We start from the raw sequence: 26,208 nt of genomic DNA on the forward strand, positions 1-26,208 counted from the left end.
ACATCGGTTGTTAAATTATTGGCTCCCGGTGTTTTCTTTTCTGTGGGAAGTGGGTCAAAATGGCTCTTTGAGTGTTTAAGGTTGCAGACCCCTGGACTAAAACAACACTGAATAAAACACTGGTGGTGACCTTCTACTGCTGCACCATAGAGAGTATTTTAACTTACTGCACCTCTGTATGGTTTGCCAATTGCACAGAGGCAGATAGGAAAGCACTCCAGAGGGTTAACGTCATTGCCCAGAGGATCATTGGTTGCCCTCTCCCCTCTTTGGAAGAGCTTTATAGCTCCCACTGCCCTAAGAAAATTCAAAATATTCTCAAAGATCCATCTCATCCTGGGCACCCCTTTTTTTGAACTATTACCATCTGGCAGACGGTACAGGATAATAAAAACAAAGACAAATAGGTTGAAAAACAGCTTCTATCCCAGGGCAGTAGCTCTTTTGAATTCTACTGTATAGTGCAGTGTTAGTGCGGTGTTGCAGGTTTTCAGTTCAATGTGTGGAGTGTGAAGGATGTGTGTGTTTATTGTCACGGTCACAATGTGCACTAAAGATGTTGTTTGATTTCGTTGTACGAGGTGCAACAACAATAAAGTAAACTAAACTATTACAGCTAGTCCTCAACTTACAACAGTCACCTAATGACCTTTCAAAGTTACAAAAGCACTGAAAAAAGTGACTCAGGAGTGCTTTTCACACTTAACAACCATTGAAGCATCCCCATGGACACGTAATCAAAATTCAGGCGCTTGGCAACTGATTCATATTTATGACGGTTGCAGCATCTACAGGGTCATGTGATTCCCCTTGTATGACCTTCTAACAAGCAAAGCCAATGGGGGAGCCAGATTCACCTAACAACCATGTCACTAACTTAACAACTACAGTGATTCACTTAACAAACGTGGCAAGAAAGGTCGCAAAATGTGGCCGAACTCACTTAGCAACATACATTTGTGGTCATAAGTCGAGGACTACCTGTTATCTATTCCGCTGAAATATCTGCAGACTGAATTCGGGTGAGATTCTTCCATACCAACAGTACACCTACAAACGAAAACTTCTTGATAGAATGGGCGATTGTAAGTAATATTTAGGTTTATGCTTATAATTATGAACCACGTGATTATTATCCTTTTGATAAAAGTAACTGGGCACTGTTTTTACAGCTCAAGATCCTAGCAAACGTATTAGCCGTGGCAATAAAGAAATAGTTTTCACACATTCATTCTTTAATAGGCTATAACTATGGGTGGTTCCTGTGACATCTGTCATTTTTTTTCTTCTGATTCATCACCTAATAGCTGCCCATCTGATAAGAAAGTAGTTAAAAATGGGAAATGTGTGTGTTTCTCAGGTTATATTTATATCAGGTGGCACAGCTGCTTATCAAATGATAAGACAGAATTGAACACCGGTCGTAATCCTCCTCTTTCTACTGCATAATAACCATATTGTCTGACGAGGATACCTTGAAAGTTTTGTGTCTCTTTTGTAAACTTTTGATTCACCTAATAACAGGGTTGCCCTCATGAAAATATGAAGTTGGATTTGGTCAGTGGAATTGGTTTTTTGCTTTTCCCAGGTTAAGTGAGAGCAATCAACCAATGGAACAGAAGTTGCCTTCGGGAAGTTATGGGAGCTTCCTCACTGGAGGCTTTCAAGGGAGATTGGACTGCCATTTGTCAGGGATGGTGTGGGGTTTCCTGCTTGGGTGGGGTGGGGGGGTTGAACTAGATGACCTACAAAGTCCCTTCCAACTCTGTTTATCCAATCTAAAGTGCATATCAAGAGTGCATTCCTTTTCTTTTAAAAAAAAAAGACAAGATTATGCAGCTTTTTAAAGAATATTTTGAAAATGCCTGCAGGGAAAAATAAAACAAAACAAAACAAAAAATAGTTTTGAAATACTGTACTCTGGATTCGTAATTATAAACCTTAAACATCTCCCTCAAAGAAAACCTGCTTCTTCTTGCTACTAGTTCTCAGCTACATGTAAGCGTTCTGAACGGCATCGGCAAATGGAAGGGCATAGCGCCGGCTGTTTAAAATACAAAAAGCATTACTGGCTGCATTCCAATATATAAAATGCAGAGGAAGTAAAAGTAGGCACACTCCTCTCTTAAACACTCCTAAAATGGCTACTTGGGAGTTGGATTTCTTTTTGTTTCTGAGTATTTTTCTTTCCTTTGATGCAGCCCTGCCTGCACTTAAAGACTTAAAAGAAAGAAAGAAAAAGTACCCTATGAGATGGGCGAACTTACTTACCTCTCTCTCGTATTGGCTGATGCCTCCTGCAGTCAAACCTACAGTTTTAAGCCTGGTCTTTTGGTCTACCTGAACATGGGGGCACTGAAAAGGAAGAAGGAAGAGCACAGAAGAGGACTCAGTGCCTTGCTCAATCAACGCGTAGGGCTGAGAAAGGCAACGGTGGGCGGAAGGGGAGCGAGTCTAACCAGTTCTACCTCCTTTTAAGTCCTGTCAATATGCCTATATGCATGAGTGTGTCTCCCAGTGTGTGTTTTCTAGAGTTGTAGCAATGCTGGAGGAAAAGCCGTTAAGTTAGAGAAACTTAAGAATCTTGGCTAATTAAAAAAAAAAATTTACAGGGCATTTAATGGGTCTACCCCAAAATACCGGATAGGCACTAACACAGTGAGCCAGGATTTAATACCAACAATTTAAGAGTAATTGGGGATGTCTTGTTTAACAAGTCAACAATTGTTATCAACCTGCCTTCCATGGAGGACCTGTATATTGCACGAGTCAAAAAGAGGGCTGTGAAAATATTTACAGACCCCTCACATCCCGGACATAAACTGTTTCAACTCCTTCCCTCAAAACGATGCTATAGAGCACTGCACACCAGAACAACTAGATACAAGAACATTTTTTTCCCCAAAAGCCATCACTCTGCTAAACAAATAATTCCCTCAACACTGTCCAACTATTTACAAAGTCTGCATTACTATTACTATTAATCTTCTCATCACTCCTTATCACCTATCCCTTCCCACTTGTGACTACCGATTTATAACAAAAAAAAAATAAAAAAAAAAAAAACATTAATAAGAAAAAAATTAAAAAAAAAAAAAAGGAGGGAAGTGGTAAACATATCCACAATCCCGGGCCACCTTTGGTAATAAAATGAAAAAATATCAAAATTCTTCCCTTTTATATGACTGTAACTTTGTCACTTGTATCCTAATGATTGTTATTGACTGTTTCCTAGTATGATTTGATTGCTTATTGTACCCTATGACTATTATTAAGTGTTGTTGTACCTTATGATTCTTGGCTCTTGATGAATGTATCTTATGTATACTGAGAGTATTTACACCAAGACAAATTCCTTGTGTGTCCAATCACACTTGGCCAATAAAGAATTCTATCCTATTCTATTCAAGTAAGAATTTGGGGGATGTCTAGTCTAGTGAAAAGGAGGACTGGGATGACACGATAGTGATGTTCCAATATCTGAGGGGCTGCCACAAAGAAGAGGGGGTCAAGCTATTTTCCAAAGCACCCAAAGGCAAGACAACTATCAATAGATAGAGACTAATCAAAGCAAGAAGCAACCTAGAATTAAGGAGAAATGTCCTAATAGTGAGAACAATTAACCAGTAGAAGAGCTTGCATTCAGAAGTTGTGGGTGTTTCATCACTGGATGCTTTTAAGAAGAGACTGGACAGTCATTCATCTGAAATGGTATAGGTCTCCTCCTTGAACAGAGGGTTGGACTAGAAGACCTCCAAGGCCCCTTCCTACTCTGTTATTCTCAGTCCAGGTAGAAATCTTCTACAGGCAGTCCTCAAATTACAACAGTTCATTTAATGACGGTTCCAAGTTACAACAGCACTGAAAAAGACTTATGAACATTTTTCATATTTAAGACCATTGCGGCATTCCCAGGATTAAAATTCAAACGCTTGGTAACTGACCCATATTTATAACAGTTAGCATCCCAGGATCACCTGATCACTTTTTGTGATCTTCTAACAAGCAGTCAATGGGAAAGCCAGATTCACTTACAATCATGTTACTAACGGTAACTGCAACTGTGGCCAGAACGTTATAAAATGGGGCCAAACTCACTTAACACCTGTCTTGCTTAGCAACAGAATTTTGGGCTCAATTGTGGTCATAAGTCGAAGATTACCTGTACTCCAAATTATGAAAAGTGGGGGACGAGGTCTATTCTATAAATTAGAAAGCACAGAAGCAGAAGGAAATCAACTTCCTCACCAGAAGCTTTCAAGAAGAGATTGGATTGCCATTTGTCAGAAATGGTGTAGGGTCTCCTGCTTGGGTGGGGGTTGGACTAGATCAGGAGTCTCCAACCTTGTCAACTTTAAGCCTATAGGACTTCAACTCCCAGGGAGTTGAAGTCCTCCAGGCTTAAAATTGACAAGGTTGGAGACCCCTGGACTAGATGACCTACAAAGCCCCTTGCAACTCTGTTACTCTGTTAACTTGTCCACCGGATAACAAGCATTTCCCAGTTTGTAAGAGAAAGTTTCAACCTGGCTGTCATGTAATTAAGAATCATTTTTGGACAAGTTGAACTGGTAAAAACACAAAGCTCTCTCTGAAACCCGCCGGAATTGCATTGCTGATGTTTAGTTGTGAAGGGTTATAAAGCAACTTTGATACTGACAATTATGGGGAGAGGAAAAGATCCATTAAGAACTGAGCAATATTTGGATTATCAAAGGATTTTTAAATGATGTTCCCATGACACTTAGAAATCTCCTTTTATGTCAGTCTCCAGGGCACCCATTTCATCTTGTTTTTTACATGACAGATAATCTCCTTAAATTGCAAAAATGCATTCCATTCTAGGAACTCATCACATATTATTTTGCCTTTTTTTCAGTTGTCAATTGGTCTTGTTTTATCCTATTTTTAGCATTTGTTTTTACTTTGTTTATTCAGACCTGACAGCGATTTGTTCACTGGCAGGCAGGTCACACGGATCTTTGCATGCCCAAGGCCCATTGGTATGCAGGGGTGGTGAAGAGGGCGGGACACCTTATTCAAGAATAAACGGTGCTTCTTGACTGAACAGGGCTGGGCTCCTTACATAGCATAATTTTCCTTTTAAGCTTTTTATGTTCACCATTGCCAGTCCTAAGTTATCTTTTCTCTACCCCAGTGCTTGTCCCAGTATCCTCTTGCTTCATTCCACACGTGTGTTGCCCTTCCTAAATCTAACTTTTTAGTGCCCAGTCTGCAACCTTCCCTCATCTTTTGTCTCCATCCTTGCCCATCCCCTGGCAAGGCCAAGGAAGCATGGCACAGTCCTGCTCCAATGCCCGATCCATTGTACCCTGCAACCTATGGGCAACCCTGCCCCGCCTGCCACACAATTCTTCTTTCTTTTACCATTTCCTTCCTTCCGTCTAGTTCTTCCTTTCTTCTTTTCTTTCACCTGTTTCTTCTGTCCTTTTCTTTCTTCCATTTCTTTCTTTCCTTTGCTCCTTCCATCTATCTCTTCCTTTCCTTCATTCTCCTTCCTTCCTCCCCTTACCTTTCCCCCTTCTACCTATTTCTTCTTTTTCTTTCCTTTCCCCTTCCTTTCTTCTGCCAATTTCTTCCTTTCTGCCTTCCTTCCACCTATTTCTTCCTACCCATTCCTTTCTTCCATTTCTTCCTTTCTTCTTCCATTTATTTTTTCCTTTCATTCACTCTTTCTTCTGCCTATTTCTTCCTTCAATTTCTTCCTTTCCTTTTCTTTCCCCATTCCCTCCTTCTGCCAATTTCTTCCTTTCTTTTCTTCTATTTCTTCCTTTCCTTTCCTTTCCCCATTCCTTCCTTCTGCCAATTTCTTCCTTTCTTTTCTTCTATTTCTTCCTTTCCTTTCCGCATTCCTTCCTTCTGTGCCAATTTCTTCCTTCTATTATTTCTTCCTTTCCTCTCCTTTTCCCCTTCTTTCGTTCCGTCCTTCCTCTCATCTACTTCTTCCATCTCTTTCCATTCCTCCTTTCCCCTCTCAGCCCCAAGGCGAGCCACCCCAAGAGGAAACCGCAACCACCATCCAAATAACGAAAGCGCTCGCGCGCAAAGCCCCTCCCCTCCCCCGCTCGATGCCTAAGGAGGGCGGGGACCTCGTCCGGGGGGGGGTTTGTCCTCTCCGCCCCCCCACTTCTCGCGAGATTCCACCGCGTTTCCCCACCCGTCCGCCATTGGCCCGGGCGCTGCGCGCCGGCGTGACGTCATTCGTGCGGGCAGCATCGATAGAGAGAGGCATGGCCGCCTTCGGCTTAACGATCATCCGGCAGTGAGTATCTGGGCCCCGGGGGAGCTGCTATGTGGGGCCGCAGAAGGGATAGGGCCCTGGTGGAGTTCAGCCTCCTTCGCGGCTCTTCCGCCGGGCCCCGTGGGTGGTGCACGGGAGCCTCCTTGGCCCGAGGGAAGAGGGCGACCCAGCCGTTTGCCCAAGCCCGCTAAAGAAGCCCTGAGCCCGGGGTGGATGTTACCTCAGAGAGGGACGAAGGCGGGTGTCTTGTATAATCTAGTCGGTTTGGGGCCTAGTGGTTAAAGCATCAGGCTGGAAAGCAGGAGATCCCTGAGTTCAATTCCCATCTTAGCCATGAAAGCCAGCTAAGTGACCCTGAGCCAGCCTCCCTCCCCCCACCTCTCTCTTAGCCAACCCACCTCACAGGGTTATTGTGTGGAAAATAGGAGGAGGAAGGTGTGTTGGGTTAGGGTTTCACGGCCTTGAGTTATTTATTAAAATAACAAACGGCTTGCCCCCTCTCTTTTTTGGCCTAGCCTACCTCACAGGGCTGCTGTTGTAGGGGAAATAGGATGAGGAAGGTGTGTTAGGTATATTCACAGCCTTCGGTTATTTATAAAAATTAAAATTAGTCTCTCTCTCTCTTTTAGCCCAACCCACCTCACGGGGTTGTTAGAACAACAGAGTTGAAGGAAAATAGAAGGAGGAAGGTGTGTTGGGATATGTTCATGGCTGTGACTTATTTATAAAAATAATAGTTGTAGCACTTAGACTAATATACCACTTTACAGTGCTTTGCAGACCTTTCTAACCAGTTTACAGAGTCAGCATGTTGCCCCCAACGATCTGGGTCCTCATTTTACCCACCTTGGAAGGACGGAAGGCTGAGTCAACCTTGAGCCTGGTGAGAGTTGAACTGCCAAATTGCAGGCAGCTGGCAGGCAGAAGGAGCCTGCAGTACTGCACTCTTAACTACTGTGCCACCGTGGCTCATAAAAAAGGGTTGAGTTATTTATAAATATAAATATATATACATACATACATACAAAAAACTTTATCACAGTTGTCTGTCTTTGGAAAACGAGACACCTTTTTTTTGGTAGGGATTCTGTTCAGGCCTTAAAATGCATCACAGCAGGCCATTGTCTTCACACATTTGAGGCAAGCTATTACCAGATAAGACTTGAGGGAATTTTTAAGTGTTCAGCCAAGCCTGTGTGGCCCACAGAAGGTCATCCCGTTGGTCCCCCAAGATGATAATATAATCCTGATTATTTACATAGGTAGATCACTGGCTTATCAGTATCCCATTACATTAAAGACACCATTTAGGTTTTCTTTAATTGTATTTTCCACTTCCTGTTCTTGTAGTCAGGGTGGTTGTGGGAAGGATTCCTAATCACCTGTGTCCTTGGAGAGGCCTGATTATTATGGATTATGTAAATCACTCTGTGTAAATTCACTCCCTCTCCTTAGTCATTTGTGTGAGAAGTATATTATAAAGCAAAAGTTGAAGATTGAAGTAGAGATTGCAGATCCTGTATTGGCTCCAAGTCTAATGTTAGGATTTCATTATGTCTGTTTCAAGAGCAAGTGTGAATAATGGCCTCTAAAAGCACACAATGATGCTAATACAAACTATTGGATCAAAATCTTTGGCATTTTCTTCCCCTCAAGTGTAGCAGGCACTTCATTCGGCTTTTCTAGTTAATTCAAAAATGAGAAACTGCTGTTCCAAAATGCTTATTTTCCATAATTATGTAGAAATGCTGCTGAATAGTATAGAGACTGTCAACAATAAAAAATAATTTATATTGGCTTATATTGAAAGCAATAAACTTCCTTCCAAAGCTAGCATCTTATGAGGCTGAGGAAAATTCTAATGCATTAAAGATTTTAAAAATTATGTTCTTGTAATTGCAGATTTTTAAATCAACAGCAGTGAAAATGAAAAGGACAATTGTGATTTTTGTCTCAAGCATTAAGAGCATTTTCTAAACTAAGTGTTACAATTTAAATACCTTGATATGAACATTGCAAAACTCTTGCTTTGCTTGTGCAATTGATTAATTTGACTATTGTATCAAATTGTTTAGTAAAGCACAAGAAAAAAATCCAGACTTAATCTGAAAGTTTAATTTCGACTGGCTGATATCAGTACAAGCAGAAGGCTACCTATTGACCATCTCTACACTATTGAATTCTGATGGAGAAAGACAGGGATAACAAACACAGAGCTAAGTAGGTATCTCTCAGCCAGAGTGAACCTGGGCTGCTTTCCTCTTCTCTAATGAAATTGACTGTGCATATTGTTAAATTAAGTATTGATTACTTTAATTGGTATGTCTCTTTTTCTTGTTTATAGCTCTATACATTTATTCATCAGTCGTCTTAATAAACACAATCTACTTTTCATTAGTATTAATGATAAAGAATAAAATAGAACAGAACAGGAGTTGGAAGGGGCCTTGTAGGGCATCTAGTCCAACCCCTTGCCCAAGCAAGAGACCATACCCCATTTCTGACAGATGGCAGTCCCATCTTTTCTTCAAAGCTTCCAGTGATGAAGTTCCTACAACTTCTGAAGGCCAGCTGTTCCAGTTTCTCTGTCAGAAAATTTATCCTTATTTCTAGGTTGAATCTTCTTGTTCAGTTTCCATCCATTATTCCTTAATATATATATATTGTCTTAATATATAAGACAACAACACAACCCTCTTGTCTAAGTTCAGACCAAAGAGGAAAAATCTTTCTTGAAATGAATTACATGTAGTATATTCTCATCCTGTTGGAGCTCCATTTTGGGGGGGTGGGGGTAGGGGGGTTTGTATATAGATGTCGGATCTTTCCTCTTGGGCCCTTTTCTCATTGTTTGCACTGGTGCTGGCAGGCCTTGATAATTCCAATCTTTCCCCCTGATCCTATATCCCTTCCTCACTGATCACATAACACTGCATCTAACCCAAATACAGATTCATGCCAATCTTTCCAGCTAGGAAAATGATTAGTTTTCACTGCTTAATCTCTCACAATTCTCCTGGTCATTTTAGTGACGTGAGTCCCTGTGATCAAGTCAGGGTTGAGGAGTCATTGGTAGATTCCTGGAGCGATGCCTGTACCTCAAGAAGGGGCAGGGAACATGTGCCAGTGCCTCTTCGTTACACAGTAAGCATCCCCACCAGCAATGTTGGTGTTTGTGCGTGTAACAAAATTGTGCGTTTTGTTAGCAGGGAAAGGCTGGGATAGCTCAGCTGAGTCAGCGCTGTAAGGGCTGAGTAACATTAAAAATGCTAATGGCTAAAGGTTTTCAATCAGAATTGGTTTTTCTCCTATTTTAAGTTGCTGGTTTCTGTTTGTTTTGTTTTTTTCCACAGTGGACAAACAAGATACAACAAAGAGAAGATAATGCAAGGTTTGTCTCAACTGGTGGTTATTATATCTCAGTGCCCTTTACTTTTATTTGGATATTAAATACTGGATTTGTACCGTTATTACTGGTAGTCCTTGACTTGAAACAGTTCCTTTAGCGACTATTCAAAGTTACAAAGGCACTGGAAAAAGTTGCAGCATTCCCACGGTCATGTGATCAAAAATTCCATGCTTGGCAACTGGCATGTATTTATGACAGTTGCAACTGTCCCGGGGTCATGTGATCAACTTTTTCCACCTTTCTAAAAGTGAAGCCAATGGGGAAGCCAGATTCATTTAACAATGGGAGCGATTCACTTAACAGCTGTGGCAAGGAAGGTCGTAAAATTGTACAATTGTTTCACTTAGCAACAGAAATGTTGGGCTCAGTTGTGGTTGTAAGTTGAGGACCACCTGTACTACGTATATCTGAGACAGCTGGGAGCAGATTTTCCTGCTTCCACGGTGTGAAGAATGAGTGCTTTCACATACTCCAAAGCATCTCTTTTGAGGTTTCCCTGGTTGGCATTGTGTTGTGACCCAGCTCCCCAAACACAACAAACCCTCGGTAGTTAAACCAATGATTCCTTTATTAAGAGCACCAGCAGCCCCGGCAAAAAGTCTCTGCCCCTCCCTCCCTTCCCCCCCCTCCCCACCACACACATACAGAGCAGGCTAACAAGTCTGTCCAGCAGAGAGATTTCCACCCCCTGGCTTTTATCCCCAGAGCTAGAGTGGGGCTTCGCTAGCAGCGGTGGCTCTTCCGTCCCAAGGACCGGCCCATAAATTTCCACTGCTCTCCTCTCCTCTGCCTTCTGCGCATTCGTGAGTCAGGCACTGGACCCAGCTGTTCCTCCTCTTCCTCATCAGCCACCTCCAGTCCTGGGAATGTTGACTCCCCATCTGAGGGCTGACGAACGGCCCAGGCTCTGCCTCTGTCTCTCCCTCTCTGCCAGCTCCATTCCCTTTTCCCCCTCAGAGCTCCCAGGCTGCCTTGATGCTGACGCTGATTCCCACGCCGCCGCCTCTTCTGATTCGGCTGCTGGAGGGGCCGGCAGCCAACAAGCCGCTACACATTGTCCTGGGTGGTGACAGATGGGGTGTCTGCCAGGAGAACAGATTCTCCTGCCCCTCAGTTTTCTGTCTGACCTCAACACAGCTGATTTCAAGGTCCCACTGCAGGTGTAACCATGGATGTGGATTTGCTGTTGAGTTTAGTCACCAACTCCTATATTAGAGGAGGAATTGTTGCCTTAAAAAATATTGTCCAAGCGGGTTGATTAATTACAGTACATATAGGTAAAGTACAGTACAGGTAAGTTGAGGTAGTCCTCAACTAACAACCGTTCATTGAATGACCGTTAATTACAACGGCACTGAAAAAAGTGACTGATGCGGCAATCCCATGGTCACGTGATCAAAATTTGGACACTTGGCATCTGCTTCATATTTATGACGGTTGCAATATCCCAGGGTTATGTGGTCCCCTTTTGTGACCTGATGGGCCAAGTCGATGGGAAGTCAGATTTGTTTGACAACCTAAATTACTAACTTCACAAGTATAGAGATTCACTTAACGACTGTGGAAGAAAAGTTGTAAAGTGGGGCAAAACTCAACCATCTTACTTAACAACAGAAATTTTGGGCTCAATCGTAGTCATGAGTCGAGGACTACCTGTAGTTTCTAAGTTTATACAGGCAGTTTCTCAGCTTCATCTAAGCTTAGTTGTGACAATTTAACACCTTCACAATTCTACAGTTGGGGTTCTAACACTTTAGACTTGACCACAAGCTTGCAAAAGCAAAACATAGGGATATCTTATGCATCTTATTCCATTCTGTGTCTTGAACCAGTGACATACGTGGCCCTTCACAAGACTATGTGACAAAAACTTTGTCAACTAGTAAAGCATTCCTGGCCTGCTCCTGAGTTGCCGTAGGCAGGAGGTGCGGGGAGAACTGATGGAGCAGGGGTGGGGGTGGGGGAAGAACTGATGGAGCAGCCCGGTTGCCATGACCAGAAGCACATTCCATGCATACCTTTCTTCAGATTGTATCCCAGGTTACTAGAGCCAGCTGGGGAGGCATGTTTTTTTTCTATAGCCCGGGAAAGTGCTCCGTTGGAGAATGTGATTTATGACACACCCTGGGAGGAGGGGGAAAACACGGTCATGGGTGGGCAGTAAATGATGTCGGATAGAGCTGACTGCACATGGGAATTTGCCGACATGTTGCTCCTAATAAATAATTGGATTTCTTTTGAAACTTGGCTCGAGGCTCATGAATTAATTAGGGCATCCATCGAAACCCTGACAAACTGATCTTTTTAAGTTACATAACAAAAGAAAAGGCATTTAGCTACCTAAATGTTGACTCTTTCAGAGATGGCCTGGGCTCTTTTAGGAGAGCCTTCCTTTGTAGCTGAACGCTTGTCCCTGATCTTTGGAGAGTATCAGCTGATGATGGCTAAAACACACTTGTTCTAACTATTGGACTCATTCCCATGGTGGCTCTTGCAGGTCAAGGGGTGGACGAGCCTCTCTCAGACACCGGATTCAGGCAAGCCGACGCAGCTGGGATGTATCTCAGTCATATCAGATTTACTCATGTCTTCACCAGTGACCTGATTCGAGCAAAGCAGGCAAGTAACTTGTAGGTGAAATTGTGCACAAATAAATGTTCTGGCTTGTTGGGAGACATAGAAATTTAACAAACAGTAATAATTCTAGGAGTTTGTTTTTGGAGTTCATTTTTGTGTGGGGGATAAGTACGTGTAAAGTTGTAATAATAGTAAAATGAACATATGTTCCATTTTTAATTAGTTTGCCTACTCTTTAATTTGTAACCATTGTTTTCTATTTTATAGACATTAGGTATGTTCACCCCCTTAAGTTATTTATAAAAAATAGCAATAGCACTTAGACTTATATACCGCTTTATAGTGCTTTACAGCCCTCTCTAAGTAGTGTACAGAGTCAGCCTATTGCCCCCAACAATTTGGGTCCTCATTTTACCCACCTGGGAAGGATGGAAGGCTGAGTCAGCCTTGAGCCTGGTGAGATTTGAACTGCCAAATTGTAGGCAGCTGGCTGCAGCAGAAATAGCTTGCAGTACTGCACTCTAACCACTGCGCCACATATATACACACACGTTCAGTTTTGCAGCTACTAATTTGGCTGGGCAGGTACAAAAACAGCCAGGGAAATTATTGGAGCCTGGGAAATGCCCCACCTGTCAATCAACAGGGGTGCTGATTTACCACCAGCTTATCACAGTACAAGGAAACGACAGCCAATCGCCAGCCATCAACACACCAATCAGCCAATAGGAAGGCACCACATGAATTCCACCCACAGAATAGCCCAAAGCACATATTCCAGTAGAGAGGAGTTCCCCGAAAGTGGGACTCCAACACGAGATCAAAGGCTCAGGAGAGTACTGTATTTCCCCATGTATAAGCCACCCCTTTTTTCCAAAATTTTCAAGCCCAAAAAGTAGGGGGGTGGCATATACAAAGCAGGTACACTTTTTATATGTGAAAAATGCATAAAATAATAAAGTAGGAATAAACTGGTTTTCCAGCAGTATGCTATACTTTTTTTGTAAAAATTGTACGTGATGATACGATTACGAGTGCGAGTACGCGATAGAAATGCATACGCTAGGCATCAGCCTGAATGCTTCGTTCCTACTCTCGTTCCGATGCGTAGATTGCTAGCGTCGCCCGCACCACTTTCGGCGTCATGACCGAAGTTGTAGATCTAGACGTCGAATTTTGTTTCTTTGTAAATTTTCTTTCTTCATAACTTGTTTCTCTAATAAAATATTTTTTTCAAAACTTCACAGTCCAAAAATTGGGGGGGTGGCTTATACAAAGGGGGTGCTTATACATGGGGAAATACGGTAAACCTCTGGTACCCATGGCCAACCCAGATTCAGTCTTGCACCATTACCCTGGGACATGTATGCAAGTAGTCCTTGACTTACAGCAGTTCATTTAATGACTGTTCAAAGTTAAAATGGCACGGGGAGGGTGGGGGAAGAGACTTACGGTCATGTGATCAACATTCAGGCGCTTGGCAATTCTCTCATATTTAAGAGAGTTGCCGTGTCCCCTAATCCCCTTTTGGGATCTTTTGACAAGCAAACTCAACGGGGAAGCCAGATTCGTTACTAACTTATCAGTTGCAGTGATTCACCTAACAACTATGGCAAGAAAGGTAACGTAAGAAAGGGCAAAACTCAACCGATGTCTGTCTCAACAACAGAAATTTCGGGCTCCATTGTGGTCACAAGTTGAGGACTACATGTATTTCCATTTTTTAAAAATGTGTACATTATTAAGGAGTCAAGCCTTGACATCTAATAAACGCATTTTTTAAAAAAAATAAATAAAATAATAATCTTTTTCAATGTTCCTTTTTTAACATTTCAGACCACAGCCTCAATTCTTAGAAATAGCCAGCACTGCAAAGAGATTCCTGTAAAATGTGACGCCCGCCTTCGAGAACGGGTAAGTATTTCCTTGCCCCTAGAGAAGATCAATGCCAGGTTCCCAACGGCTACATCCTAAACTCGGCAGGGCAGGTGCTGGGCCACTCTTGCTTTGGTTAACTACTTTGTCCCAAAGGTGCTTGTTCAAGAGGCAACTGGACTTTCTGGTTCTTCTTTGAAGATGTTTCACCTCTCATCCAAGAAGCTTCTTCAGCTCTGACTGGAAATGGAAGGGTTTCTATTCCTTGCAGACAGCTGGTCATTTGCATCCTTTTAGAAAGTTATTGAGGCCACTCGGAGGTTTGTCTGTGACCTCAGGGTCACCTGAGTAGTGCAAATAGGGTCAGCTGAGTGTTGCAAATGGGTGTGGAGCCTTCTCGGAACTGTTGAAAGGACTGTGTTGTAGACTGGAGATAGAGGATGTTCTATCCCTCCCCCTCTGTGGAGAGAGGCCTGTTCAATTTTGACACAGATGGCCACTTTGACCTCTTTTTCAAACCTGACATCCTCTCCAAAATATGGATAGAGGCCACTCTTTTGAAAACAACAAAGTCCACATTTTGGAAAGGGAGGACCACTGGTTTGAAAGAGAGGTCAAAGAGGCCAATCTGTGTCAAAACTGAACAGCCCTCCTTCTGTTGAAGGGAGGAGGGATATGATAACTAATTCCAGTCTATAACACAGTCCTTTCAGCAGTTCCAAGAAGACTCCACATCCATTTGCAACACTCAGCTGACCCTATTTGCACTATTTGGGTGACTCTGAGGACACAGATAAACCTCCAGGTCGCCTCAAGGACTGTCTAAAAAGAATGCAAATGACCAGCTGTCTGCAAGGAGTATAAATCCTTCCATTCCCCTCCATCCAGTCAGAGCTGAAGAAGCTTCTTGGATGAGAAGCGAAAGATCTTCAAAGAAAAACCAGAAAGTCCAGTTGCCTCTTGAAAAAGCACCTTTGGGACAACCATGATCTGGAGGACTGAGAACCTCCATGGATAGTTGGCTGCCTTGGTTTGCAGAGTGCAGTTCTGTACATGTGCAGGGACCACCGTTACCAGGTAGGGCAGCTGTTCGTCTCTTCTCTCCCCCGAAAAAGAGGGGCCTCAGCCAACCTAATCCAGTCCTTGTCAAGAGGATAGTCTTACTGTACAGCAGTGTCGGAGAGGTCTAGCCAGGATTAAACATAAGAAGTGATAAAAGACACTTGGTGCCTGCATTATATCTTAGAAATAATCTACATAATCAGGATTTGCAGGAGTCAGCAATTGAGATAAGGTTCATAATAAAAACCCATTTCTTTACCTAGATCTGATCTCTTCTCCTCCCCTCCCCCCCATTGTTTTGGATAGATGCCTTTCAAATATTAATCGCTTGAATCAAACGCTTTGTTTGATTTTGATGGTGTGCGCAGCATAATGGCAGGACAGATGGCTGGCATTCCACCAAGGCTGTGAAAAACCTAACTGGGCACTTCCTTATGGGGGCAGGAGAGGGACTTGTTTGAGAGCTACGATTGGGTGGTTGAGAACTGAGAGAGAAAGGTGGGTAAAAAGAGGGAAAGCGAAATAAAATAATCCATCTCTAAACAAAAGAGATACACAGTTCGCTGTTATTGTGAAACAATTAAGTGCCTTTTCAATACCTAAGCAGGAAGTTCTGTAGTTTTCCAGAGAATGAACAGCTTCTTCCATTATCTGTTTATCTGTCTGACAAATGTTGGGTCCAATAAATAAACCAGAAACTGACTGAAATAAACTTTCCCCCAGCAACTTTCCCCCCAGACTATAATAAACTTTCCCCTAATCCACCAGGGAAGAGGTGGTAAAACATTAGTAATAAACTCAGAAACCCTGTTCACGGGTGTTGAAGAGGGCAGCGTCTTAAATGCATCAGCTTCCAGGTTCTTTCCAGGTGCAATTCAAGGTCATTACCTTTAAAGCCCTGTATGGCCCAGAGCCAGGCTATCTCCATGGGAATGCCTTTCCCTAAGGCCGTGATGGCAAACCTATGGCATGGGTGCCATAGGTGGCACGCAGAGCCCTCCTCTGCAGACACACGAGCCATTGCCCCAGTTCAGTTCTGCTACGCATATGTGGGCAGTGGGGAGCAGGTGGCATGCATGAGGACACATGGGCATGCATGGAGTCTATGCACAGGGGGCAGGATATATGTGCGGGGAACATGCACACATTGCATTTTGGGGGTTCATGCACACTTTGGGCACTCGGTGCCAAAAAGGTTAGCCATCACTGCCCTAAGGCGTCTATCCATCTTACCCGGTGAAATGGGCTGTGCACTCTTCTAGACTCTTCTTTTTCTTCCTAGCATATTCCCACAGGTCCAGGGTCCACTTTTCAGATCATTTCATACCACTTTGCATGGTCAGCTGCGTTCTCTAGGGCCCAGGCCCACAGCTTGCATATCTTTGATGATGGTGCCTTGGACGCCTGTGAAGTTGCTGGCCATTGACTTCTAGTTGGTAGGCAGTCTTGGCCACGGTGGAAGGTGCTGCTCTCTGGACATGTCCGTACCAGCGGAGCCAGTCTTCTCTGTGGTGTCACATCAAAATGCTGTTGTGTTGTGTCCTTTGTGATGTGGTCAAGACGGGAGATGCCCGATATCCAATGGAGCATTTGCATTTCCATGGCACCGAGAGAGCTGTCCCTGTTATTGCTGCCCAGCTTTCAGTGCCATATAGAGCAACAGGGCGCTATGGTTGTCTTGTACATTTAGGGGAAGGATACTCTCCTGGATTCTTCCCCTAAATTTTGCGGGAGCTAGAAAGCATGCCTTTCCCTTGGCAGCCCCTGCCCTACGGAAGACCCTTCCCCATGAAATTCAAGGCTGACCTCCACCCTCCTAGCCTTCTGAAAACCACAGAAGACCCTGATCTTCCCCCCCAAGCCGCTGACAGAAGATTAGAAGATTAGCACCGTCAAACTGATTGACACCAGTTTTGTTTCTAAAGTTCTGATCTGTTTTATCCTTTTAAAGTAATTTAATAGGAATTTTAATCTTTGATTGGGGGGCATCCTAGAGTTGATGGACGGGTGTATCAGTGTTGTAAGCAAATGAATTCATTTGTCGTCAAAATAAACTCCTGACTCAACAAACCTCGGCTGATTACCAGCCATGGGAGATGTTTGCCATTGAACGGAAGCGATAGAGCGCAATATTAAATGAATACATTTTTTATCACACAACTCACCCCAAGTCTTTTAGTTGCAGATGGGAAACCAGGGCCTGGGATTGCAGGAAGGCAGATTCTAATCAGAGGCAAGAATGGTGGGTGAAGCCAAGGAGAGACAGAGGACAAATAAGTTCTTTTGGGTAGGTGGGTGGGGGCTACAGGAGTTGTTTCAGGAAAGTTGCTTTGCTTCAGTTCTGTCATGCCCCTGTCGGAGTCTGAATCTGAAGAGGAAGCCGGACAGCTGTCAGGGAGCGGGAGTGTGGTTCTGTTGGCTGTGGAGGAAACTGGGGAAGGGTAAAGTCTGCCTGGGCAGAGCAGTGGGGAGGTAGAACAAGGGAGAGGGAATTCAGAGGAAGACATAGGCCCACCCCTTCTTCATCCTAGGGCATGCAGGAAGGAATGGAGAAGGGAACAACGTGGGTTGCGTGACTTACGGGAGAGGAAAGGGCCCTGATTCCCTTCATTAGCTGCAGCTGGGAACACTGTGTTTTAAAAGAGAGATTGCACACGGCAACTCCTGGGAAGCAAATTGTGCGTTATCTTTTATGGTCGAGTCTTATCTGTGTTCCTGGCGTCTTCCCAACTGTGTGAGTTTTGCCGTGCCTTCACATCTAAAATTCCTGCTCCTGCCCAGCCAACTAATTACTTCAGTTTGGCTTGTTTGGATTTTTAAGTTACAGTTTGTGTTTACCCTGTTTTGGACTGAATTTTCTGCAGTCAAGGGCTGTTCTTGGGAGAGTTTTTCTCCAGCCAGAAGGTAACCTGGACATTGGGGGAAAAGTTGGAGATAATAAAGGGACTCTTCTTGCTTATTTGACTATGTTGCCTTTGTGCCATGCCCCGGGTCATCACAGGTTCTTCTCCAAAGGAGAAGGAAAATGTGGTCTGCAGCAGGCTGCCCTTCGACGTGGGAATGCGAGTTGCATCCTTGCCACAACACTCACCACATAATTCTCCCTCCTGTCTTGGCAGAAATATGGAGTGGCGGAAGGGAGGCCTCTCAGTGATCTTAAAGCCATGGCCAAGGAAGCTGGGGAACCATATCTCTCTTTTACCCCCCCTGAAGGAGAAACCCTGGATGAAGTAAGGATTCTTCTGGGGTTTGGGGTCCATTGGAGAGCGACTGACTGAACCTTTATGCGCTTGTGAATGGCTGAGAGGGCTAACTCCCCAGGGCAGCCGGGGTCTCGCTAAAATATCTCCAGCAGGCAGAGAAAGTGAAGCTGAACTGGAGAAGATAAGCAGCAGAGGAAAAGAAGAGGCAGCTAAGATGCCTATGTACTTGTACAGCCATAGTAGGTAGCCATGTGTGCAAAGCTTTTTGACAGGTCTCAGTCAAAATAGGTCCTTCATACATGCAGGATTTGCAGGTACAAGTACAAAAGGTTCACACCCACTCCTCCTTGATGGATATGCACACTGTACCCACAAGTACATCTTTACATTCTTTACACTGTGCAGCCATACAGCCACATCTCCATCTCTCTCTCTCTCTCTCTCTCTCTTGTATACACCTCCACAGAAGCAACATACAAGCACACATCATTCAGAAACAGGGATAATTTACTCCTTGGTACATTAAGCACACTCAAAAACAATTGCAATAGCACTTAGATTTATATACTGCCTCACAGTGCTTTTACAGGCCTCTCTAAACGGTTTACAGAGTCATCCTATTGCCCCCCACAATCTGGGCTCTCATTTTACCCACCTCAGAAGGATGGAAGGCTGAGTCAACCTTGAGCTGGTCAGGATCGAACTCCAGGCAGTCAGCAGAATTAGCTTGCAATACTGCATTCTATCCACTGCGGCACCATGGCTCCTAAAATGCCTACATATATAGTCTGCTAACTCAAATACAAATATTTAGAGATGCTTTTAGAGATCACTCAATTTATCTCTTGGCTAAGAATGCATCAAACTGCAGGTATCTAATGTTGGCACCCCAGCAACAACCCAACATAAATTGTTAGGCTCCAGCTTTGGAGGTAGGGAGGTAGGAAGGATGGTTGGTAGGTAGGTGGATGGATGATGGATGGATGATGGATGGATGATGATGGATGGATAGATGATGGATCGATGATAGATTAATAAATGATAGATGGATAAATGATATATAGATGATAGATTGATAGATGATTGATAGATGATAGATGGATGGATAGATGATAGATAGATAGATGATAGATGACTGATGGATAGATGATTGATTGATAGATGATAGATGATAGATTGATGGATAGATGATTGATGGATAGATAATAGATACATAGATACATAGATACTTAGAGAGAAATCTGCAAAATCCATGCTGTGTTTTGATGGCACCCGGGCGCTGCCAGCTGGCATATATTTTGCAGTGACCTGGGTTCATGCCTTCACCTTTTGTAGTTCACCATTCCACACACAGCTTCCAATAAGCAAGTCAATGGGGGAAGCCAGATTTCTTTAATGACGGCATGATTCACTTAACAAATGCAGTGATTTGCTTAACAGCGGTGGCAAAGAAGGCCATAAAGTGAGGCAAAAGTGACAGAAATTTTGGGTTTAATGTGGTCGTTTGTCAAGGACTCCCTGTATTCCTCTCTTGGTTCTGTAGATCTCTTACAGGCCTTCAATACCATGTATGATTATAGTAGACTGGGATTAATTCTCACAGTAGAATTAATCCTTTGGTTCTACTCCATCCTCAGTGGACACTTCTGGTCACAGATTGAGGGAAGAGAACTTGCCTCATGGAAGAACAGGAGTAGGAAGGGCTGAGGGCCACCATGGTGGATGAATATGAACCAAGTTGGCCTCGGAAAGTCCAGGTTTACTTCCACGAATGTGGAAAACAGAGGCATTAAGTCAAGTTTGTGGAAAGTTCAGCGGAGCCATCCCAAGAAACTAAAAAAAGGTGTTAGCACAGAAACCAAGCAGGAATTTCAGAGGTCCCCTTGACAAAACCTATCCTGCAATACCTTTGCAAAGCTTTCCATCTGATTTTTTTCCCCCCCTCTCCCTTCAGGTAAAAGCCCGCGTCAAGGATTTCTTTGAATACCTTTGCAATCTGGTTGCCCGGGAGGCACGTCTAGAAAAACGGGTTTCTCTGGGGACAGGAGCCGATGGAGAAACGGCAGAAGGGAGTCCTGCCACTTCGTTGCCAAACCACCGCGGTGAACCGGAAAGCGATTCTAACTCTGAAGGAGCTGCAGGAGGCGGGCTGGCAGCCAACATCCTGGTTGTGAGTCATGGGGCCTACATGAGAAACTGGATTGGCTACTTCATGTCAGACCTGCAGTGTAGTTTGCCAGCCACGTTGACAAAGGCCGAGTTGTCCTCGGTGACTCCCAATACCGGGATTTGCCGCTTCATTGTCAAACTGGAAATGAAGGAGAGCCTCCTTCCCCCTAGAATCCTCTGCCTTTCTCTCAATAGAAGCGACCACTTACGTGACATGAGTGACAGCTAAGAGCAGGTAGCTGTGCGACGTTTAACCCAGGAAGGAAATTATTTACGCCCCCGCGTGGAATCGCCATATTATCTTCTCAATTATGTTTGGAAAACGTTAGCTTACCAGAAAAAAATTTCTGCTAAGGGATGCGAACCTCCATTTTGCATCCGACTTTCTTTACGAGTTTGCCCTTGTTGAAAGTGTCGGGGGAGAGACAAGAAAACAGCATTGCCTGGTGGGAAAGGTGATCTTCCAGGAGAAGCTTCTAGAACTGATCGCTGTTCTAAATGCTCTCCCACCTGGGAGCCATCCAGGAAAGGGCAGAATTTGAATAATGCTGCCGTATAAATTAACCAGTGATCTTTAGATCAGCGTTCCGCCTCCCCCGCTCCCAACCTGTCGGGTGAGGTGGCGGCAGCAGGGGGAGGAGAGAGAATTATTGGGGGGGGGGGCGTGTGCTGCTTTCACAAGTGTAGCTGTGCACGTAATGTGTCCCCTCTTCCTCCCTGCCACCGTCTCTGCCAGTCCCGAAAGGTTGGGGTTTTACAAATGCAGCTGTGCGCAGGCGCACACATGTGCATTCACCCATCACTTCCACAGCCCAGTTTCAAACGTGCCATGCACCAGGAGCTGGGAACCCCTCTTTTAGATGATTTAATTAGGATCAGACCGTGAACCCGAGTGTAATCTAGCTTCCCTTTTTAAGAGCATGGCCTCTACAAGGGTGGGACTGGATCTCTGCTGGACCAAATGCGGTGTGGGATGATCCCAGCAGAAAGCTTAAATGCAGAGTAGCTATGGCTAAGAAAGTTAAAAAAATAAATAAATCCCCTGTCTTTTGTTTTAATTATTTTAAATAACTTGGACAACTTAGAATCCTTTAGAGATTCTCAGTCATCCAGGTCATGGTGCTTTTTTCAGGAGGCAACTGGACTTTCCTTGTTTTTCTTTGAAGATCTTTCGCTTCTCATCCAAGAAGCTTCTTCAGCTCTGACTGGATGGCGGGGAACGGAAGGATTGATACTCCTTGCAGACAGCTGGTCATTTGCATCCTTTTAGAGGGTTGTTGAGGCCACTTGGCGGTTTATGTGTGTCCTCCGGGTGGCCTCAAGGACTTTCTGAAAAGTACGCAAATGACCAGCTGTCTGCAAGGAATATAAATCCTTCCAATCTTCACCATTCAGTCAGAGCTAAAGAAGCTTCTTGGATGAGAAGTGAAACATTTTCAGAGGAAAAGACAAAATAGTCCAGTTGCCTCCTGAAAAAAAAAAAACCTTTAGAATCCTTCAGTAACTGTATTAATTAAAAAATAGGAGACAAAACCAGCTCTGATCCTGCAAACAACTCCTCTCTCTCAGTCCAACTGTGTGCTAATGCACACTGGTCTCCTATTAGGACTTAGTTTGCTTTAGGAGAATTTGCACAAGGGAGCTCCCTGGTGGAATTTGCCTTAAGTTCATTGCAAGAAATTCCCTGGAAATAATCATGCAGTAAATACATATCTGGTTTTTTTCTTTCAAAAAAGATACACAAATGCTATAGAGCCAAACCATATTCTAAGAATAAGCAAGATGAAGTTGGGCCTTCCATGTCATTTTTGGCAACATACTCAAAAAGCCATCAGAGAACTGAGAGACTGGCGATGGTTTCTTCAACCACTACTCTGTGGTCGCTACTGAGAATTAAAATAATTGTGCGCTGTTGTTGTTTTTTTTGTCACCTTGTGTTGGCCAGTAAAGCTGTCGCTCTAATGTGAATTATTCTGAAACATTCTGATACTCGTGGGCATTAGACTTGGGTTGTGATGGTTCTGTTGTGAGGCCCGGTCCCTTATTCATGGAGGTAAGATAACACATTTCTCTTGGTCACATGGAGACCAAACGCACAAGTCTTTATGCTGCATACGAACACTCAGAAATTGGTTTATGGCTATTATGGGTTTTAGATGTTCTATTCCCCCCACATGCCAAAGACGACGAAGACGTAACGATTCACCGAATCATATTTGTGGAAAGTGCAATTAGGTCAGTCAAGTTCTTTTTCTCCACTTCCTTTCCTAGATGGCATTAAAAGAGCCAGTGGCCTCACCTCTTTTGAGGAAGGGCCTTGAGATGTGCCAGGAGGAGCATCATGCCTTGACATTCAAAATCTAGCTATTTCTAGATAGAAAATAAATACCTCCAAATATCCTTGCCTTGCATGCGCTGTTGACTCTTCATTTCAGAAATGAAGGACCTGAGGTCTTGGGTTTGTGTGTGTGTGTGTGTGTGTATTTAAGACGCATAAGTTTCGGTCAGGTGGTTTTCTTTGTGTTTGACCTCAAGCCCACGTCCTAAAAGTTTACGGTTCCCTTTGTTAAATTATCAACTGCTCCGTATTTTAACATATGTGAAACACTTGCCGTGTTTATATTTATTGAGCCTTCAGATGTTGCTTTTGTTATTCCTTCTAATAATGTTACTTTCCAGTTCATTAAAATATACCTTTTGAGTGAGCCACAAAAGTCTGGGAGTTTTTTTGTTAAAAAAAAAAAAACCCCAAACAAACCAAAACTATGGCTACATAAATGAGAGATGGAGAAAGGCAGAACATCAGAATGGGAGGGGATGTGGTTAAAAGGAGAGTATGGGAGTGCCCAGGGAACACCGGAATTACTGCACTGAATTGAAACAGGAACTTTTAATAAAGATTTTTCTTTCTTTCTTGAAAACGTTTAATTTGTCTTCATGGAGGGGCAGAATGGAGGGGCAGAATAACAAACATAAATACTCATATATGTAAATAATCCAAATAAACAAACATGGGAATAGAAAAATACATACATTGCCTTCCCATTGTCTGCTTTATGGAGCATCTCAATTCCGTTCTCCCTGAAAGGAGCCTTATCTGCCCGTTCTCCTCCATCGGGTCGTAGATAAACCATGCCAAGATACCCAGACTTGACATTTCCTGCACAAAGCCTACAGGTTGATAGGATGGGTCAATATCATGAATCCAGCTAAGGTTAGTCCTGGGAGAGTCCAGCTGAGACCCAAAGGAAGAAACTCACGGAGATGATCCTAGCGCAAGGGTCAGGAACCCGTGGCTCTGGAGCTGCATGTGGCTCTTTCATCCCTCTGCTGTGGCTCCCTGTCGCTGGTCAGCTCCATAATTGATAGGGTTTTCAGTTAGGGCAGGTAAAGGGAAAAGGATGCTGTGCTAGGAGGAGACTCTATGATGGGGGAACTGGATTTCCTGTCGGCTGCAGAATTGAACGGGGGGCTTCCAGTTAGGACCTTGGTGGCTCTTTGAGTGTTTAAGGTTGCCGACCCCTGTCCTAGCTGAATCGGATTCCTTCTACTCATTTTGGGATATTGTGAGGTATTAGGTCAGGTCAGGCATTGTTTGGGAAGAGGGTTGCCTATGAAAGCAACTGCAGGGTGGTACATATTCGTAATGCAGATCAATGAAACCAGGTAACCCTTTCTTGTGAGGTCCTGTCTCTTGGTTTAGTGCTCAGAGCCTGCGGGATGTGTAACAATCCAGAATATCCCAAGCCAGCCTGAAGGAGAGTGAGGATCTCTCTAAAACAGGGGTGTCAAACTCGATTTCTTTGAGGGCAAAAATCAGGGTTGTGTTTGACCTCGGGGGGGTCACAGGGCGTGACCAACTCGATGTCCCTCAGATCAGGGCGCCTGTGGCAGCCCGAGCACTCTGTCAGCGAAACTGGGCTCCCGAGTTCTGTTTTGGGTCGCAATGGCCTCCTGCAAACCTCTGCCGGCGAAAATGGAGCTCAGGAGGGCTGTGGGCAGCCATCCCGAGCTCCGTTTTCGCTGGCAGAGGCACTGCAGGCCAATCCTTCGCTGTTTCCAAGATGGCCCCGTGGGACAGATCTAAGCACCCTGTGATGACCCAGGATGGGATACAAAATAAAGTCACAAAAAGAGGTGAAGCCCCTTTAATTCTTTCAACTTGGCTTCCAAGCTCCAAATATTCTTGACTGGAGACAAAAAAACTCTCCCACAAACAGTTGCAAAAAAAGGAGGAAATGCCGTTTAAACTAAAAACACCTATAAATTATCAATCGAAAAACGACACAAACCACACTGAAGCAATTAAGGGAACCAGGCAAGATAAGGACTTGAAGACGTCCCCAGATATCGGAATACACACTGGGAAGGACGCCAGAACTCAGATAAGAATGGACAGATTAGAAATATTTCCACGCTTTTGTTTCCAGCACTGGCTCATGCGCAGTCCATTCTTTTAAACAGTCCTCACAGCTGCAGCCCATGAAGGGGATCAAGGCCCTTTCCTCCCCCGTAGATCACACCATTCGCGTTTCTCCCTTATCCTCTCCTCCCTGTGTGCCCTAGGATGGAGAGGGGGTAGACTTTGGTCCTCCTCTGACTGCCCAGCCAGCCTGTGCCTTTCCCCAGCTTCCTCCACAACCTCTGGAGCCACACTCCCACTCCCTGTCGGCTGTTCCTCCTCTCCCTCAGAGTCAGCCTTCAACAGGGGCATGACAACCCCATGGGCAAGATCTGGCTCTCGGGCCTTGAGTTTTGACATCCCTGACCTACAGATTTTTTGCTGATGTAGAAGAAAAATTAGTGCTTTGATACTGACTTGCATTTTCAGCATAAGACAAAGCTCATAACAAATCTAGAAGCGAAGATACCAGTAAATGTGATGTTGTACAGCAGAATAAAACAACAGTGTAATTGTTGCAGTGGGAATCAGGGACAAATAATTCCCAATCGGAGAATTGGATGAGGATCCAGCTAACACAACTAACCGGCTTCCTAAATGGTGCACCGTTCCCACCGAAGATCTTTACTAGGAATTTTCTGTTTCAGATACTGCCTCTTCCAAACTCGTCTCATATCCTGGCATCCTGGAGAAGCTGGGCATGACCTGGATTTGGCATGACCTGGGCATGCCCTGGAACCGCAGCCCAGATGGATACCAGTAAACGCAATGTGGTACAGCAGAATAAAACAATAGTATAACAGTTGCAGTGGGAATCAGGCACAAATAATTAATTCCCAAGAGAATTGGATCTAGCCCTAATCTGGTGCACCGTTCCCACAGAAGACTTTTTCTAGCAGTTTTCTGCCTCTTCCAAACTCTCCTCTCGTATCTTGACATCCCGGGTTAGAAGGAGTCGGGCATGACCTGGATTTGAACCCCAGCCCAGAAGGATGGCTGCACGCTTAATGCTTTTTAACAGACCACAAAGTTGCTTTATGGAGCATCTCAACTCTGTTCTCCCTGAAGGGAGCCTCCATACCAGTCCATCGGGTCGTAGATAACCCATGCCAAAATACCAAGATTTGGCACTTCCTGCACAAAGCCTACCTTTGGCCAACGGGTTACTGGGACGGGTCAGCATCCTGAATCCAGCTAAGGTCCAGCTCAGGAGGGAGTCTGGCTAAGACCCAAAGGAAGAAACTCATGG

The 26,208-nt window shown here is 44.1% G+C and overlaps 2 protein-coding genes and 1 long non-coding RNA gene across 12 annotated transcripts in view; 1 reads left to right on the forward strand and 2 right to left on the reverse strand.

The window, feature by feature from the left end:
* CRACR2A (calcium release activated channel regulator 2A) overlaps window positions 1–2,471 on the reverse strand; it is a 49,552-nt gene extending 47,081 nt beyond the window's left edge. The window contains exon 1 of the mRNA XM_026701909.2: window positions 2,272–2,471. The gene's annotated coding sequence lies outside the window, so the exon portion shown is untranslated. The remainder of the gene's footprint in view (window positions 1–2,271) is intronic.
* A 3,693-nt stretch (window positions 2,472–6,164) lies between these two features.
* Window positions 6,165–23,271, forward strand: TIGAR (TP53 induced glycolysis regulatory phosphatase). Of its 10 annotated transcripts, none has more exons than XM_087934301.1 (8): window positions 6,203–6,283; window positions 7,043–7,145; window positions 9,292–9,406; window positions 9,616–9,653; window positions 12,169–12,290; window positions 14,085–14,162; window positions 18,305–18,415; window positions 20,343–23,271. In XM_087934301.1, the coding sequence occupies exons 3-8, from the start codon at window positions 9,351–9,353 to the stop codon at window positions 20,784–20,786; spliced, it is 849 nt and encodes a 282-aa protein (XP_087790427.1). In that variant the 5' UTR covers window positions 6,203–6,283; window positions 7,043–7,145; window positions 9,292–9,350; the 3' UTR covers window positions 20,787–23,271. The 10 variants fall into 10 exon arrangements, with proteins under 10 accessions (XP_087790428.1, XP_026557671.1, XP_026557646.1 ...); XM_087934300.1 differs by lacking the exon at window positions 7,043–7,145 and adding an exon at window positions 8,338–8,482 and having other exon boundaries at window positions 6,221–6,283; XM_087934302.1 differs by lacking the exons at window positions 7,043–7,145; window positions 9,292–9,406 and adding an exon at window positions 8,338–8,482 and having other exon boundaries at window positions 6,165–6,283.
* On the reverse strand, window positions 10,306–20,481 carry LOC148125557 (uncharacterized). Its single transcript, XR_015743793.1, has 4 exons — window positions 20,376–20,481; window positions 19,044–19,179; window positions 11,690–11,795; window positions 10,306–10,877 (listed from the first exon to the last, which is right to left on the reverse strand). It is a non-coding gene; the product is annotated as an uncharacterized LOC148125557 (long non-coding RNA).
* Window positions 23,272–26,208: the final 2,937 nt, after the last annotated feature.

This window comes from Pseudonaja textilis, chromosome 5 (assembly GCF_049901715.1).
Source record: "Pseudonaja textilis isolate UNSWEBS1 chromosome 5, rPseTex1.2, whole genome shotgun sequence".
Lineage (NCBI taxonomy): Eukaryota > Metazoa > Chordata > Lepidosauria > Squamata > Elapidae > Pseudonaja > Pseudonaja textilis.